A 19,844-nucleotide genomic window follows, 5' to 3' on the forward strand; every position below is an offset into this window, starting at 1 on the left:
TCTCGCTCGCTCGCGCGCTCTCTCTCTCTCTCGTGCTGTGGTTTCTCCTCGAGGCACGCTGACATCACCCGCACTGAATGGAGGGGGGTTCGCGTTTTAAAAAAGAAATAGAAAATCCCACTTTTTTCACCTCTCTCTCTCTCTCTCTCTCTCTCTCTCTCTCTCTCTCTCCCTCTCTCTCTCTCTCTCTCTCAGGATGAGCGATGTTTTAATACAGCGGCGGGACACGTCGAGACACATCTTTTAATTGGAGCATAAAAAAGGAGCAGAGCGCACAATGGCTCGCTGAACTTCTTGGGAATTAAAGCACACTTTTTTTTGTTGTTGTTTTAAAGGGGGCTTCTTTTGTGGAAGGCTGGAAATAGACCACAGTGGAGTTTCAGTAGTGAGCAGGACTGCTGCAGACGAGGAGAAGGAAGCAGAAGAAAAAGTGAAGGAAAGTTGCTCTGGTGTTTTGAACTCTTTCGATCTAGGGAATTTTCGTTGTTGTGATTTCTGCTGCTGAGTTTTCTCACCACTGGAGAAGGAAAGGAGTGGGGGACTGAAAAGAGGATTATTTGTTACTATTAGAGTCATATGGACGACAGCAGTCCCTTTTCTCCAAGAGCAAACGCGTTCAGTATCGCCTCTCTGATTGAGGCAACAGGAGCTCGAGCGCTGGACAAAAATCTGCAGCAATCTGCGGGGGCCATGCACTACAGCACAGTGACCAGGGAAATGGAAGGTGGGTTAAACCCGACTTAAAGGCTTAGTTTAATTCGTAGTTCTGTCTCTCTTGTTTATTCTTGCTTGCTAATTGTTAGAAGTCTACACGAGCGGCGAGGGCTGTCTCCAAGTTGGATTGCTCCAGAGCATAAACTATGACATTTCCTGATCTAATAAATATAGACCATGTGCAGAAAGACGATAGTCCGAGTGCAAAGTTTGAAATGTGCAGCACATCAAAGTAAGACTACAAACGTTGAGCTATTGCTGCGCAAAACTGCGCATCCCATCAGAATGTAGCTCAATGCAATGCTTAATGAACTGAAGAGAACAGATACTGTAAAATATACAGTGCGTGGGACAGTACCGGAAAATGTTGCGCTAGTCAATGCGCTAATCCTGCGAAATCCAACATCCACACAGTTGTTACACGAACATTAAAGGACCATTAATGCACGAAAGGGTTGGATCAGGTGTATTCCGACAGACAATGACGTGAAATATGCAGAATACTTGGAGAACACAGGCGCTACAATGGGACACTTTGCGCTGGTCGTGAACCAAAACTGCACATTTACGTATTGTTTACGTTACTTTTATTTACACGAATAAAATGAGGATTAATAAGCTGGAGCATTGAACTAGCTATGTTTGAGTGCACTGAATAATACATTGAGAAATACGTAGTAGCGCGACTTAAATGAAAACAGCAACTTGGACGGTTTTACCTACCCACTTTCATCTGTAAATAACAAATAATCGTCTGACAACTTGGCTCCAACTTAATTCCGAGCTAGATAAAGTGCCCGAATGTGTAGTGAACGGCGGAAATACCAGCGAAATGCGGGAACGTGCACAGCCACGTGAATATAAAGCTACCACGCGTCGTTATGATTCTGCGTTTGTAGATCAATACAAAGGGTGTAAATGACACTGGTCTGAGTGAAATGTGGGAAAGCCTAATAAAGTTCAAAGGATTGTGAAAAACCCGAGCGTTGTTTACGTGTCGTACTGTTCGCACTAATACAGGTAAGTCTGACACGAAAATGCAAAAGTATCGCTTTCCTTTCGCTGAAAATATCCATTTTAACGTTATAAATATCTCCATATGAGTTCTAATGAAGGTGTAACACTGTCAATAAACACTAAAACAGGCCCCGCGCTTGGTAGTACTGAGGACCAGCACTGGCCAGACGCCTCCTCACTGTCACATGGACGACAACGGAATATATACATTTTTTAAAGGATTTTTAAATAAACAAATAAATAAACCAGGAATAGCAGATCAACACGACGTCAAACGTGCTCCGTGTTTGTGTGTATTGAACGGTAACCTTCCCATAGAGAGAGCGAAAATGAAATAAGAACCGCAAAAGCATGTAAAGCATGTAGAGAGTGAGATAGTAACCTGTTGGGGAACTGGTTGATAGAAATGACGTTGCACAAATCCAAAATTCAAAAGGGCAAAGAGAAGAAAAAATAAGTATTTACTTTAATGTCTGTTAGACCCTGGGCACACTCTCTGGTGATAAGTAGAACAGTTCCTTAAATTAGATTTTTATATATATAGCTCCATAACAATTGATTTTAAGAAAGGAACTTTAAAGATTGTTTGATTTAGGGCACATTAGTCTAAAAATCTGAAATTAATGAAGTTAAAAATAAAAATAGCTCAGAAACAGATTAGAACGAGACAAAAACTTACAATGTTTTACAAACAACTTGTGTCTTCAGCAGCGACAGGGGAAGGGAAAACAACAGAGTCAGAGTCTTGCTGTTTGTTTATTTGATACAAAAATGTTTACTCTGTAAAAGTTTTCTCTCATGTATTGTTTCTTCTGCATGGACGAAAGACTCCTACCACCACAACAAACACATACAGTCTTGGCCACTCTTGGTCACACTACAAGTTCTCTAAATGTCCAAATGGAAATAAAGTGAGCACAGAATGGTTTATTGGCTGAATGGAACATACTAGGAACAAATAAAACGGTATATAATATGAAGGTCATGTTCAAAACAATGGCAAAACTATTTTTTAGCTGTTTGCTATTTTATTTTGCTTTGTTTACTGAGAATTAAGTGAATTTAAAAAGTCTTATTTTTCCCTCATAAAATAAATAAATAAATAAAAAATCAACAAAATGTTCCATTTAAAAAGACATTGTATTCACGGGCTTTGAATTCATGTTAAAAAGCACATCTTAAAAACGTTTCAAAACAGGGTTGAAGGAAAAGAAAGACAACTTTTGTCGGATGCTATATTTACCATGTTTATGAAAAAAAAGACAAATGTTCACTGTGTTAAAGTTTCTTTTGCCGTGTTTTGTTTATTGACCACCGCCCCCACCTCCCACAAACACACGCACACCGAAGTGCTCATTACCTGCAGCTACTTATCTAAATAGAAATAAGAACTGCAGATTCTGAAGGGGGTGGGGGGTAGAGGAGGAGAGGGGGTGTGGTAGAGATAAGAGAGAGAGAGCGAGAGAGAAGAGCATTTGCCATTAACACACACACAGCAGCAGCAGCGCGGAGAGCAGCAGAGCGAGCGCGATCAGCTCTCAGCACCCACAGCAGAACTGCAGGACGACTTCGATTATCTATGTTTTTAATCTTCTGGGGGGGGTTTAAGCTGTAGGAGGAACTGCAACACCATAAAAAATCAACACTATTACTACTACTACTCCGCGAGAGAGGCGAAGAGAGAGCAGTCCTCTCTTTCGCGCGGACACCGTGGCTCTATTTTTTCTTCCGCGGGACCGTGGCGCTGTTGCCTGTGCTTGTGTTTACGTTTAGCGCTCGAGAAACAAAACAGAAACAACAGTCTAAAGCAGAGGGCTGAGTGAGACGCGGCGAGAAACGGCGTTAAACTTCGAAGCTCGCGCACCGTTTTGCAGACTCAATAAACGATGCAGTGACAAATGACAGCGGTGCAAAACTAAATTCGAACTCAAACAAGTCGCAAGACCAGGGCGAAATTTTGAACTTTATCTGCGTTGAAAAGGCCCTAAAGAGACACAGACCAAGCGCAAATATCGCAAATCCAGTAAAATCCTATCTTTTGTTGTTTTGGAATGATTTCAGCAATCTCCAGTCCGTGGCTGACGCAGCTCTCCCATTTTTGCGATGTTGCAGCGTTCACCACCAGCAGCCTGAACAGCCTCAGTGCGCCGGGGGGAGGCTTCCACCTCTCCCCGTCACCCGGAGACCCCTACAGCCAGCATGACCCTCACTACGAGCCCTGTCCCTCGGCCCAGCACACCTATCCCTACAACCCTGGACCGACGGGCCCGCAGGGGGACAGCGTGACCCCCACCTGCCCCTCGTCTGCATCTTCGTCCTCGTCTTCATCCTCCTCCAGCTCCACGCCCAACAAGTCCCTTGTCAAGAAGAACCCCAAGGTCTCCAACATCAGCGTCCAGCTGGAAATGAAGGCGCTCTGGGATGAGTTCAATCAACTCGGCACCGAAATGATCGTCACCAAGGCAGGAAGGTGAGTTTTCATGGCATTATGTAGAGTTTTTTGTTTTGTTTTATTTAGTTTTTTTGCGCTTTAGATCTGGGCACCTCTAATTAAACAGGGCAGTGGAAACACCATAAGGAGCATAAACAAATACTATAGTTGTGTAATATGAAGTAACAAACATTTGCAACACGTCTTTATTTTTCTTCTTCTACTTCTTAACGTTGTGCACTGGGAATAATAATAACACTCAGCCTTTTTGCTTTTTACGTCTGGTGGTGGTCTCAAAATATATGGGGTTTGAAAGCTCCATTGGGAGTGAACATAAACATGAAGAGAAATGTGGATCTCATTTAAAAAATAACTTTTTTTGGTTCTCATTTTAATCTTCTTCACTGGGCCCTTATGGCGATCTGCAGTGGGGAGAAATAACAGTCATTGGGGGTTTTCTCTTTAGATCTGGGGGTCTCAGACTACAAAGTGTATTGAAAGCTCCATAGGGACGGTGCACAAACAAAGATCACGAGGGGTTGGACTTAAACAATCACGCTTTATTTGGATTTTTCGTCTCTTTCCCTGGACCTCCGTGATATTTTACGTGTTTTTTACACTGTGGAAATATCTTGTGGTCTCACAATACCAAGGGCATTAACAACTCAGTAAGAAGTGGAGATGAACAATCGATAAAACGTTATATGAAACAATCAAACAACCTTTCACTATTCCCTTTTCTCCATTTCTTCAAGTGGACTTCACTCTTTTTTATATAGTTTTGAACAGGGACAATAACCAGAGTTTGGCTTTGTATGTTTTCAGAACTGATCCCAAATTCAAATAGGCAGTAAACACTAAAAGAAATTTAATTCATCTGAATGAAAGATTGTTTAAATATTTAATTTTATTACGGAAATTATGTTTATTCTACAATTCACGTATGCTTTTTCTTCTTCTTCTTCTTCTTCTTCTTCTTCTTCTTCTTCTTCGTCTTGTTCTTCTTCTATTGTGAGAGCTTCACTTTAGTTTTCTTACATTTGCTGGTCTTAAAAATTATGATTGTGTCTCAACCAAAGTACCGAACTACGTTGTTTTAGGTTGTGTTTTTCTTCCTATTCTTCTTCTTCTTCTTCTTCTTCTTCTTCTTCTTCTTCTTCTTCTTCTTCTTCTTCTTCTTCTTCTTCTTCTACTGCTACTACTAGTCCTACTATTACTACTACTGCTAGTTCTCTGTACAAATTAATCTATTTTTTTTCTCTTCACTGGGCCTCTGTGCAGTTGTTACATTTTAGTGTTTGAGGTTTAAAAAGAGCAACAGTTATGATCTTAAAATACAGACTGGAAATACAAAATAATAAACCCTCCTTTGAAAGCCCAACAGTGAGTAAACATAAACAAGATATCTATTTGTTCTTTTATTATAATACTAACAATGATAACAATATTATTATTATTATTATTATTATTATTATTATTAAGCAACCTGGTTGCCATAAATATATATAAAAAAATACCTGTAAAAATAAAATAATTTATTAGAAAGTAACTTTCTTTTTTGTTTGTTTTTTATTATGACGAATCTGAATAGAACAACTCTTACATTCTTAATGTTCTTTAGATACTGCTAACCCATACATTTGAGCTACGTAATAAATTGGATGTATTTATGTGTTGGATTCACGTATCAGGTTGGCATTTATTTTATTTACGTGTTAAATGTAAATGTTTTCAGTATCGATCTATAAGATGTATGTAATTGATGTATTTAAAACGGATTGATGAATCTATGTGTTAATACATTAGGCTTATATTAAAATGCTGGATTTGCATTTGTGTGCAGCAACAAAACTCATGAATCTGTTGTATTTCCACGTGTAGACAGTAAGTTGGATTAGGTTAGTTCATCTTTGGATCAGCTAGGTTGATTGTGTTAATGTTTTCACGTTTACGAATCTAAATTCATGCAGAAGTTAAGACTATGATCATTTAAATATTATGACTGATATAGCTACTGGAATTTGGATTTACATGGTAAATAAATGTTAACAAATGTGTGTTTTGTATTTGTGTTTAACGCAGAGAAAGATATCTGTAGCGATAAATAGAAACATAACGGAAATATTATTTAGTTAATATGGTGCAATCAAGACTACACAGTAAAAAGCTAGAAAATGACTCCATGAAACACGCAATTTTTTAATTACTTTCAAAACTGTAATTCAGCCGTTTATCCGTGAGCCATGCACCAGCTGTGAAAATGCACGAGCTCCTGAAACGGAGTGCCAACAGTGTGTATTTACCCTGAGATAAGAAGGGATAAGCTGATTTAGATACTGTTAACCCATTGTATTATTGTTTGGCGAGAGCTAGAGAAGATTGAACCTATCACAAACAATTCAAACAGGACTTAAAACAAAACCACAAGCCCAATGCTTTTTTTATGCTGCTATTTAAATCCGTAAAGACTAGAGACAGATTTTTAACAGCAATACGTTTAAAACAACGACTGATTATTACACAATAGCAGTGATTTATTTTTCTAGATTCAGATGTAAAAACACTGCCATTTCTGTTCAATTTTTTACCTGAGGGCCCACTTGCTGTAGCAGTGTTTCCTAAAACCACACGCAGTCTTTGTGGAAAAATCTCACATTTTCAAATTATTAAGTGCATTTAATATTGATTATTTTTTTCTGTTTCTCTACATTTTGGAAACAGAAGCTGCTCTCTATAATCTGCCAGATTCCGTTGAATAATGAACGGCTGTATTAATTTTTCCCTTTTTTTTTTTTTGTTATTCTGGACGTACGGTCACCTGTTGTTGCCATAGATACTAACGATTAAACATTATTTATATTCCGGCATTATTAACGAGCACTGTTCATTAAACTCCTCACCTAAAATTAAGTCGGAATAAAAATAAATAAATAAACAAACAAACACGTGATATCATTTTTATATTGGTAATATAATAGCGCATTTAATAAACCTGTAGAACACCTCACATCAACATCAGTCTAAATACATTTCTGGGCATTTTATTTTCACTTTGTTTTATATTTTAAGGAAATGAGCTTGATGTTTATTACATAGTGGTCACACAACTGGACCCAAGAGTGTGTTTTGCTATTAGGAAATATGGATTCTTTTTTTTCACTTACATACTATTAATTATTGATTTTCTTTTGAAACAATTTTTCCGCAAATCATATATTAATATTTATTACTATATAATATTATTATAAATAATATAAATTAATTATTGTAATTTTGTTACATTACAGTTCAACAAAAGATGATCAGGTTGTTATGGAATAATAAGTGAAGTACGGCGTGATTGGTTGATAATAAAGCTTTAGTGCAGTCATAAGGACTGAAAATGGCTTCACGAGCTCATTTGTTATGATAAGCACTAGAAATAAGTAACCGTTGTGATTTAAGAAATATACAGAAGGACGTTATGAAGTAATCATAATCTAAGATTATTATAATTTGTTTATCTGTATGAAATTGGATTCTAAATTCATAATGAACATGTAAACCACACCTGACTGTAATTATAAACCATGTGTTACTTAATAATACACAACTTATTTAGCATACAGCCATGCTCAGAGCTGTAGTGGAATATTCATAACACAAGTGGGAATGGTCATGGAACTGAATACACCGAGGAGAAAGAAAAATTAAAAAGCACTAAATGGAAACATCTTTGGTCCTTCTCAAGAACCTTTTCATCAATGGTTCTATGTAAATGAGACGTTTAAGTGTAAAAAGTAACCTTTGATACAGAGGTTCTTAACGTGTTCAAATGTTCAAGGGTTCTGCGTGTTGCACGGTTCTCTTTTACCTCGTACAAACACATTCCTTTAAACAACAATCCCAGAATCAAATTGGAATATTTATAAGAATCCAACACCATGAGAACCTCAGTGGATCATGAATTTATTCCCCAAAAAAAAGTAGACTTTTCTTTTTGATTTGATAAACATCCTTATTTATATAAGACCAAGTGGTAGTGATATGATAAATTTAAAAAAACAATTGACTTTATTTATCATACTTTAAAGTATAAGTCTATGTTTTTTTTTCAAACATTCTTCCCGCGTGCTCAGAGAACATATGGACCAAATATGGCCCTAAGGTCTTAGGCAAAGCCTTAGAAACACTGGTTAAATCAAAACCCTTGTCAAATGAATGTATTTTTTTAATTTAATCCACTGGTAAACATACGACCTTTGCAAATTTTTGGGTGTAATTTTGTTTTTTGTTTCCAAACCCCCACATCTAAACGAAATAAAAGCGAGGTTGTGCACTGAACATCTGCTGAAGATGTGTTCTTCTCGTAGAGGGTGCGCTGTCTTATTTGCGTTTAGAAAGTGGTCGCTAGGGTTTTGAAATATTTTTTGCGAATATCTTATGTCCTTTCTTTCTTTTTGGCTTTGTGTTGGGTGAGGGATGTTCTAACCGATCAGATGTGGGTTTTTTTCTGGTATTTTCCTTACAAACAGCACATGCAAAAAAAGCATTTTTGCCCTCTCAGAGTAAAAGCGCTCGCCGAGATAAAGCAGAAAGCACTTTCGGAAGTAAGACAATTTAAGAACAGTTTAAGAGCAATTTCCTTTACAGAACAGAAAAAACCCTAGTGAGAAGTGGGACAGCAGGAAGCGCGCTCTAAGAGTAAAGCTATCTTAGGGAGAATGCAGAAAACACATTAAGTAAAGCACTCTTGGACAGAGTAAAGCACTTAGAGGAAACCAAAAAGAATTGAGTAAAACTCTCAAAGAAAAAAAAACAGAAAGAAATCTAGAGACGAAACAGAAAACTCGGAATAAAGCGGTCTTGGAGAGAAGGCAGAAAGCAATTTAAGTATAAAGTATTGTTTAGTATATAACAGAAAGCTCTTTATAAAAAACGAGTAAACCACTGTCAAGAAATGAAAGGAGAACGCACTTTTTGTGTACCGCTATATGAAGTAGAACGCATGGACAGACAGCAGATAGCACTCCGAGTAAAGCACTCTCAGAGGTAACGCAGACAGCACACTCCGAGTACAAAACGATCACTCTTATAATAACGCACTCAGAGAGAAAGCAGGAGGCACTCTGGAGAAGGGCATTCTCAAAGGTGCTTTAGCTTCAGCGGTCCATAGACTGCTCTGAGGATCACTTTCACTGCAGCAGCTCAAACACACACTGCTCCACTGCAGCTTCTCCACTCAATTATTTACACACTGAGTGCGAGGCTCCTGCTCTTGCTGCACTGTACGTACTGAGGGCGCGTCGGATTTAAACAGAGTTTGAACATTTTCTAAAAATAGAAAAACGTGAATACGGTCGGTGATTCCAATAATTAAGCTTCTTTCGATGTGGAAAAATGCCCGGATATGAGTGGTCGAAAACAGTTCTGTTTGTATTATTATAATTCGGATGAACAGCTAAAATGATTGATTTTTGATGGCACATAATACCCTACTTTTATTGACAATCAGATTCTGATGATACGGGGTTTGTTTTGTATGTTATTCTAAAATATTCCTTATTATGAAAAATAAATATTAAATTGAGCTTTTTAGCCAAAACAGTTATTAAAAAATAAATATAAAGAAATATAATTATTGCGTTAACAATCCATACGTTTGTATTCCATACTGGGCGTAGGTTTCAGCTCAAGGCTCCAGACGTGTTTCGCTTTTTTCCCTTAACAAAATGTCATTTTTCAATGTAGATTCTGCAAACGGAAATACGTGTAGCATATATTTTAGTGCCCGGTTTTAATGAGTTTGGCCATTAGAAATATTTTAGCAAATGAAGTATGTGGGATTTCATTGACTGTTTTAAGCATATTCTCCCTCCATTTCAGATACGCCGTCATATAAACCTCTAAATAACAGTGCTGGGGCTCAGTTTGATTATCTATAGGAACGTTATATCTGCCAGCAACAACACAGTGCAACTGTTCCTGACTGTATGAGACTAACGGCCTTTCTGTATACTTCCAGACGGATGTTTCCTACTTTCCAAGTGAAAATATTTGGAATGGACCCAATGGCGGACTACATGCTTTTAATGGATTTCCTACCCGTGGACGATAAGCGCTACAGGTAAGTTAGCGCAGTCCACAGTCTGCGTTTAGTGGTTACCACTTTTTGTCTTTAACTTTGTCTTTGTAAATAAACAGAGTTATATATGCAAATCGGCCCTAGAAAAATTCGCTGCTTTTAACTGTGTGCAGATGGCCCAGCCTCAAGCAAGTGTTTGACATTCGTATGTTTGATGAATCCAGACATTAGTAATCACACCCCGGTTGAATTATAGGTTTTTCTGAATGTCTGTACTCAACGCTTCCCCAGATGCAGTAGTTCTCAAATACGGGTCGCGGACTGGCTTTGAATGCGTTGCAAGTTGTAAGCATTGAAATCATTTAGACGTAAAACATGCGTAAATGACACGTAGCGGTTAGCCGTTGCCATGGTCACCCAAATTTTTGCAGGAAACACTACAGGTAGATTTTTAATAAAATTCGTGAGACCATAGGAAACTTTGGTTCCTCAGGGTCGACCAGTTGAAAAGCACTGCTGAAAATATCTTATATATGACGTTTTTGTGACATGTAGCACATCATTTTATAAATATACGATGATGATTTTATATAAATATATTGAATGCCATGATATTTGCCTAAACACCACTTTGTTGTTAACATGTGCAAATTAAGCCCACAAAAAAAAAGAAAAAAGAAAAAAAAGCGTATCAAAGACTATTCTTTTTAGAAAATGACTACGTTGAATTATTAGAAATAAAAATCTACACACAGTGCCTCTAGGCGTGTGTAAATACATGTTATACTCATTTTTGATTTGCGCAAATATTTGATTCCAGTCGCAAACCTTATGAATCAGTGAGCTCAATTATTTGTTGCAATGTTTTTAATGTAATGTAATGACCCTACATCACACGGATAGTTTTTAGTAGCAGCGTGTGCCTTTCACGCTTTAGTGGCACAAAAGTGTGATACTGGCACGCTGCTCCAAGTTGGCAGATGTGTGTATTACACGCTTTAAGCGTGATACTGCTTTGTTAAATGAAATGTGTGCCAGATGGTTTTATTTCTGAATGTATACAAATGTAAATTGTAGTACATCAGAAATCCCACGAGCACGACTTTATCCTGCATTAATGCACAGATAAAATATACATAATAGAAAATGACATCATGAAATATTTGGTGAATCTGTAACACTGGAACATGGCCAGTTTACATTCAAACGACATGTTGCAATCGTTTATTAGCTCAGGTGATCTATTACTGTACGCTATGTTTCAAGGAAATACAGTTTAATTTGTAATGTCTGATCAATACAATTAGAACAACATCATATTAAAACAAGGGTGTTGCTGAAAAGGTAAAATAAGTCATGCAAAGTATGGACCAGGTAGCCAGGGGTGAAACGTGTTTTTAAAAATTCTTGTTGCTATATTTATTCACATAATTCATATTTATATCGTTTACTGGCAAATCACTGTCGATATATATATATAGTTTTAAAAACATTCGATTGTAAATACGTATGCGGTATATTCGCAAAAGTGATATATTGTCCATCTCTCAGTCCTGAATAGAGCGGGACCAGGAGTGAATCTCGTGACAACAAACACGCTGTTTGCATATTTACCAGGCAGCTGCACTGACCTACAAGCCAAAGCGTTCAATGCTTTCAATCAAAACGTTTGTGGAACATGATACAATCGGATGCATGAAAGCAATGGTGCAGCTAACTCCATTTGACGTAGTCGCTCGTATTTAAGTTCCATTTTCCAATGTGATTAAACGATATTTCCACTAAGTGTTTTATGAAGAAAAGAAACTTTCCACTTCGTTTAAGTTCCTCACGTGTATTCTGTTTGTGTGATTATTGTTCGAGTCAACCTCTCACTTCGTGATTAGGCAGAGAAAAAGCGCACTTTGGTTTTTCAGCTGGCAGATGCTGCATGTTGTAAGAAGCTTCACTGAAATTCTGTTAGTTTCTGAGTAGTTATTAGACATAGCTTCCATTTGCTTCTGCTTTAGTTCACTGGATAAACAACACTTTTCCTGCTAACCCCGCCTCTCCACTGAGATTAGAAGCCTGTCTTAAAGGGATTTAATACAGTATCATTACAGGCTCCTGCTTGTTAAAAGATCCGTAAACACTGTGGAAACTAAGGATGCGGTATTTAACTTTTAATGAAGTCCATGAAACAGCGACAGTAAATAAAAGTAACACAAACCAGGATTATGATGGATTTGAACTACGCTCAGGAAACTGGGTGGTCTCGAGACAAGAGGAAATTCATATAGGAAAGTCTTATATAGGAAATAGGAATTGTCGGTGTACTGTAAATACTATTGCAACTTTAAGTTGATTAAAAATATGAACTGAATTTTTCTTCGTTTTTTATTGCAGCAAATGTATAATGAGTAGCTTTGTTCCACGCTTTGGGACACGTTAGAAAATCAAGAACATTTATTTGAATATACATTAATATAGTTGCAAATACTAATTTTAGTGGTCTCTCTCTCTCTCTCTCTCTCTCTCTCTCTCTCTCTCTCTCGCTGTAGATATGCGTTCCACAGTTCCTCGTGGCTGGTGGCGGGTAAGGCGGACCCACTGACACCGGGCAGGGTGCACTATCACCCGGATTCTCCTGCTAAAGGAGCGCAGTGGATGAAGCAGATCGTTTCCTTCGACAAACTTAAACTCACCAACAACCTGCTGGACGACAACGGACACGTCAGTACACAGGCCATAGACACTCTGGGATAGATATATATTTGGTCACCGAACCGGTTTTCATAAATATAAATAAGAAACTTGTGATTAAAATTTCTTATTTTCTAAATTTGGAACAAGCCACTGGTAACGCATTTGATTATTTGATTGTATAAATGAGTCTTGTATAAAGCAGAGAAGGTTACGAACAGCGTGAGGTTAGTAAACGCTTAATGGCGGCTACATATGAAATAGCTTCACTTTCAGCGCGACGTCCCTAGCCGAGCTCGTGCGACATTTGAAGAAGCTAAAATGAAAATTGATTTAAAAAGGAGAACACCAGGAGCATGTTAATCAGACTTAGATTTTGTGTCTCTGTATCTGGCAGGTAAACCCTGAAGGACGAGTTTATTATAATTTTATTAATACTAGCAAAAGTAGAACGGGTTTCCAGTCAAGTGCATTTTCCCCCATGTCCCACATATTGCACTAGAAATATGAGTAAATACAGAGGGCGCGTGCCGGTTTAGTGACATGTAAAGATATGTCCTGAGGGCACATTAAAATGATTTATTACATTAATCAAAAACATAAATCTACCTCTATATATATGCATGCACGTTGTATGAATATTTCCCATGATTAATATTAGGCTTTGTTTTTATGATTTGTGCAGATTATCCTGAACTCGATGCACAGGTATCAGCCGCGGTTTCACGTGGTGTATGTGGACCCTCGAAAAGACAGCGAGAAATACGCGGAGGAGAACTACAAAACGTTTGTGTTCGAGGAGACGAGGTTTACTGCAGTCACAGCCTACCAGAACCACAGAGTAAGAGCACGTATAACAGACGTATTACCATAACGCATGTATAATCTAAACTTAATTATGACGTATTCTTAGAGGCAATGCATGCATCAGTAATTATTTGTATATATTAATTGTTAGTTCTTCAGTCTAGACGTGAATATACCTGTCCCCTAACAATATCACAATAAACAACCAATACACTAACATTAATAAAAGTAAATCTATCAATCTTTGAACAATTCTAATTATAAAACACATAGATTTTTGTTTTTTTTCTGTTTCAATTAAAGCATTTTAGTTGAAAGCCGTCTTTTTCCCTTTTATCGGTTTAACGTCACGCAGTAGCTCTCGCCGCGCGGGGTTTCAGACAGTGAGGAGGCACGAGAGTCACTCAACAATTATGTACAAATAAATATCTCAGTCTTTCTGTAAAAAATACTACACACATTATTGTAATTAATAAAATAGCGCTCTGGGATCAATACATTTCAAGTTCTGCTGTAATCTGCCAATAAACACAGAGAAATAAACAGCAAATGTGTATTAATACAAATAAAAAATAAAAGTTTAAAGTTCTTATTACAGTTAGTCTGTACATTAAATGCAAACAAATAAATGGTTTAATTCAAATAATAATAATACAATATTAGTAATATTTATCAATAGCATTTTTATTTCTATTTTTCAGATAACCCAATTAAAAATCGCCAGTAATCCGTTCGCGAAGGGCTTCAGAGACTGTGATCCCGAAGACTGGTAAGTATAGGTACACACACACACACACACACACACACACAAACATGGGCATGTAGACACTTATGCCATCGGGATCATTTATATGTTTTACTGTAAGGGTACTGGGCTATACTCTACTATATCCCCTAACTCCTCCTCTTGTGAATGTTGACATTATATGTGTGTAGCCTGTTAGTAACGACAGACATGTGTTATTATTCCTGAGGCTCATTATTTAGTTATCCATTTGTAATTACTCATTAATTAATACACGTGTCAGTATCTACCATTACTTTCCTTTTATACATATATATAAACACACACACACACACACAAACACACACACACAAGGCGTTTCACCTAGAGCTACACCTCATGTGCTTTGTTGTTGATTTCAGGCCGAGGAATCACAGGCCCGGCTCTCTGCCCATCATCAGTGCTTTTGCTCGCACCAGAAACCCAATGTCTTCCCCCCCACAGCATAATGGCTCAGAGAAAGGTATGTGCCCTCATTCTCCAGCTCTGATAATCATCTGCACCACTCAACTTACAACCTAGGATCTCCAAAATCAGCCTTAAAATTGTCCTTAATAGCATTCTCCAAGAGCGGAGTAACATTTCCACCCTTCATTGCCCTCCCTCTGCACCATGAAAACATGAAAAACAAAATCTACACATTCTCAACCCAATTAGTGCTATGAACAGGTGTCTTAAAGCAGTCTGGAACTGTAAGCCCTTCCACCGCAAACACAGAGGTAATGATCATTCAGAAGTCGTTACTGTGATTTGGTGTCACTCTGGACCGTAGACAGTAGCACACTGAGGACGTTCAGTTTAAAGGTATAATTGAGTAAAATGTTACCTCAGTTAGAAGCGCCTAAAGTTATAATAAATAATTAAACACCAAGCAACTAATTCATATGGATTTTGTAGTCAAAGGATTTGAAAATAAAAGAATATATAAGGTACATCCTTGTGTAACTGCTAATAAGTAGCTGTAATTAAACGCACAATATTTTGTAATAAGAGTATGAACCTATAACATCAGGTTTCATAAAGGCTTCAGTGTAATGAACTGTGCTAATGAACACATTGCTAACTTCATGAAATCGTATGCTCTTGTTTATTACGAGATGAGAAGTACATACAAACAGTGTGAAACACTAAATAGATGTTTCAAAAGACGTGTTAGTGATTTTGTGGTAATTTAAACATTTCAAATAAGTAAAAACTGTCTAGAAAATAGTTCAAAGCAGTTCAACTCAAACCAAAACAAGACCTGAAAGTAAACTGGGTAACTGAGATGGTCTGAATCCTTGGGAAGAATAAAATAAAATCAGGTTTGTCATTTTAAATGCAGAAGAGTACAAATCTATCCAGCTGTATTGAAGTGCACCAGATTGTGTGACTGTAACTGGCCACCTGTGCACGTCATTCCTGAAATATATGCTCCTAAGGGCCAAACACTTCCATTTCTATTTGAGGATGGCGGATTGCAATATGGAGGTTTAAACAGCTGCATGCCTGGAGGACATGCTCCACACAACACAACATCGCCTTGTTTTTCCTGCTGTACTCATAGCTCTGCGTATAACTATTTCCTGAAAGGGTCTGAGTGTTCAGCAGAAGAAAGATGGAAGCATCTCTGTCAATCACTCACAGGACTCTTCAGTTCAATCAGGAAATTACACTGAAACAGCTCCAGAACGGAACTGCTCAAACACTTGGGCCTCTTGAGTCTTAATATTCATCTCCATCGGCTGACCTTCAGGTTTTTAGATACTGAGGTCCAACCAGTGCACTTTTATCCTTTGATTAAGTGTTTGGTTCTGCACATTTTGCCACTTTTTGTTGTAAATTGCCACAAATCTGCAGAAAAGAACATATTTGGTGCAAAAATTATTATTTGTGCTTTATGTTATAAGAAGTTTTTTTAATGAAATATTTACTAAAATACACTCTTTTTCCTGTCTACAGACGATAGCCGGCGAGACTATGAGCGAGACCCCAGTGGGACACCTATCCACGCAGACCCCGCCCACCAGCTGATGTCACGGGTCCTCAGCCCCGCCCTTCCAGTCTCAGGGGGCCTTCACGCTGTCCCTCTCACAGCGGGACCCAGAAGCCCCCCACACGAACTGCACCCCCAACCCCCGGACACCCTCCACCATCACCCTTACAAATACCCTTCCACCTACGAACACTATCTGGGGGCCAAGACCCGGCCCTCTCCATACCCTCTTCCCAGCATCAGTCGCCATGGTTACCACACACACATGAACACACCCACTGCAAACATGTACTCTACCACCAGTGCGCCGGCCAACTATGATTACGGCCCCAGATAATGACCCCAGCATACACAACATAAACGCTGGACACGTGTCTAAACTCTCAACGGACGTCTGCTGACCTCAGGGTCTACAACTGACATGAGTTGCACAAGTACAGTTTTTTCATTCTTTATCAGTTTTACGGGTCAAGTTTCAAAGTTTCAACACCTTTGGTCAAGTTACATTCAGTAACACATCCTTTACAAATTCAGTAGGAATTGAATGCATTATGTGTACTTAATATTTAATTAGAACTTTAAACCTAATTTTATTAAATACAAAATGCCTTCCAGATCCTAGCATAAGTGTTTCTGAACGGTTAGAAAGATGATTTAATGATCGGTTACATAATGCATTATAACATTGTTAATAAACGCTTGTGGACTATAATGCTCTTATGAACACCTTACAATCGGTTATAGAAGCTGACTTTATTACCTCATATACTCTTGTTTTATGAGTTATTATTCATGTACTTCAGAGCAGTTATGTCAGGCATCGCAAGGTATTATTTATGCAAACTAATGCCATATAAACATTTGTAATGGCTTAGGGCTGGGCATTCATTCAATATCAATATATATCACAATATAAAATGTTCCAATAACAAGGATATAATTTTTATACACACTTTCAATATTTCAATATACATTATTTTACAGCATCTGTCACCGACTGACGTTCATTACAGGGCGTTGCCGTCAGTTCAAGGCACTCATATTGTAAAGCTAGTTCAGAAATATTAATACGGACAAAGCCAAGACGTTTATGTTTGATGGTGATGTCATGGTTCCTGTTTGTTTCGGCAGTTTTTCAGTGGATTTGTTATTAGGCCATATCAATATCAGAAATATATTGTATCGACAGACATTAAGACATACATCATGATACAAATTATGGCCATATCGTCCAGCCCTAAAATGACTTATGAATACAGAATTCATAGGACGTTTAACTCATGCATTGCTCTTTGGATTGAAGCATAATAAGGCACAATATATAAAATAACCACAGTCCAATTAATAGATAATGACATACATAATTGTCTGTAATTATTTGCTCACATAAGGGTGTTCTACTGAGGCAGCTGTGTGTACTTCATAGATCATTTGACCAGAGGTGCCAAAACTTTTGCAAACGCCCGCATCTCTCATAGACTTCAACATTCTCATTCAAGTCTAAAGCTGAGCTGAGTTTTGGAACGGAGAGCGACACAGTGGAGGAAAGAAATCAAAAACAACCTGCCATATTTATTCAACAGAAAAGGGAAAAAAAGTACTTAAGGGAAATGTGGACAAACCCTCTGGACAGGACTGGACGTTTGGCTCCCTGAGGACTGTCACTGTATCTGACCACAGCAGAGGAGCTGGACAATGCGGTATAAAGGCCAGCAAAATAAGAAGGAATTTAACCCTTCACAACACAAGTAATGTGTTACTGCGGACTGGAGATATTTTTTTGTGTTTGATGCACTTTTTTCTTGCTTTTAAAAAGCCATAAGTTATATTATATTCCTTTGAGCCCATCAAGCTTCTAGGTAGAGACTGGGCATTTGCATGTTGCGTACATCCGAAGGTGCTGAAATGCCTTGAAAACGTTATTTTTTGGTGTTTTTTTTTCCTCCTACTGGTGATGAACTGTGCGTTGTTGGAAATGCTGGGCCATCTTAAACCATCTCAGAGAAGCTTGTACCATGGCACTGACTTTAACAGCGATTCAAAAATAATTATGGACGCAGTGACCCAGCCAAAAAACCTGTAAAATAAGCATTAAATATTTTACTTTCAACATCACTTTCCATTACCTTTTTCAGTTCTTGTCAACGGTTCCCCAAGAGCTTTATCTAATTACACCACAGAGCCTGAGTAGGGGGAGTTTTGGGGATTGATTTGGTGGTGGTGGTGGGGGGGGTTCTTGTTATTTCTCTCTGTGTGAGAGTGTTTCAAAGTATGCGTGGGTGGGTGTGTGTGTGTCTGTGTGTGTGTGTGTGTGTGTGTGTGTGTGTGTGAATGTGATTAATACATGTTTGATTTGGAAAGGAAGCGCCTAAACTTGAACAAATCCATGATTACATTCTTGTTAGTCTGGGGCTGTCATGCACAGCCCAAACACATACAATTACACTCAGCTCTCTCAAATCTAAGAGATAGTTCACCTCAAGGTGGGGGCAAATATAGGTTTGGAGAATATAATAATCATGATACACGATGTCTTAAATTCCACATTCAATAATAAACGATATGAAGGTTTTCTGAAATTGTGCACATGGAGAAAAAAAAAAAAAAAGTAATTTTGGAGCATTTCTATTGGTCCATTCATCCTGACATTTTCAGGCCTTTAAAAAGTAATTTCTTTTGCCTGTTGATTTGCTGCACATTTTAATTTATTGCTTTTATTAATATCCACAAATTCAAATCAGTCAACAACCGGCCACATGTGTCAATAGCCCATGGATGTAACATACATTAGTGTGGCTGAAACATTTGCCCAGAAATGGTAGCTGTGCTACAGATAACTGCAAAAGTTGAGGCATCTGAGAAAATGAGATATTAATAGCTATTAATCAGTAAGTATACTTTTTTAATGCAAACAAACAAAAAAACCCACTAATATTTAAGTAAAAACAACGTTATTAGAGTAAGTAGAGAGATTCTGTGTGAATGTGTCGGTTTAACACTTTCCACATCTCTGCTTGCATCAGTCCAGTATTATTTGAAGTTATCATCCAGTACCGTGTTTTACTGGTTAATAAATACATCATTATTCTAAATCAAGTGTGATGTTGATTTAAAAATGCATACGTGTTTTTTGTATTTATTGTAATTACGTATCATTTTATACAGGCTATATATATCATAATAACCTTAGGTGCCTATGATTTTGCACAGTACTGCATTTCCAAACATTTGCAGACATCTCTAAGTGTCAGTGATGTCAGTCAAGTCCTTGTGGCTGAATACAATCAAAAAGACAGTTTTCCAAATTGTAGTGTACAAGTGACCTGTCTCCCAGAAAAGCAGAAGCTAATTGTGCAGCAAAAGAAGGAAC

At 37.8% G+C, this 19,844-nt stretch overlaps 1 protein-coding gene across 1 annotated transcript; it reads left to right on the forward strand.

Moving 5' to 3' along the window:
- The first annotated feature begins 271 nt into the window (after positions 1-271).
- Positions 272-18,579, forward strand: LOC136676800 (T-box transcription factor TBX1). Its single transcript, XM_066654027.1, has 8 exons — positions 272-724; positions 3,793-4,201; positions 10,167-10,268; positions 12,767-12,938; positions 13,594-13,749; positions 14,417-14,484; positions 14,862-14,962; positions 16,441-18,579. Exons 1-8 carry the CDS (start codon positions 577-579, stop codon positions 16,809-16,811), a joined length of 1,527 nt encoding a protein of 508 aa, XP_066510124.1. The 5' UTR covers positions 272-576; the 3' UTR covers positions 16,812-18,579.
- Positions 18,580-19,844: the final 1,265 nt, after the last annotated feature.

The sequence above is a fragment of the Hoplias malabaricus genome, chromosome X2 (genome assembly GCF_029633855.1).
Source record: "Hoplias malabaricus isolate fHopMal1 chromosome X2, fHopMal1.hap1, whole genome shotgun sequence".
Lineage (NCBI taxonomy): Eukaryota > Metazoa > Chordata > Actinopteri > Characiformes > Erythrinidae > Hoplias > Hoplias malabaricus.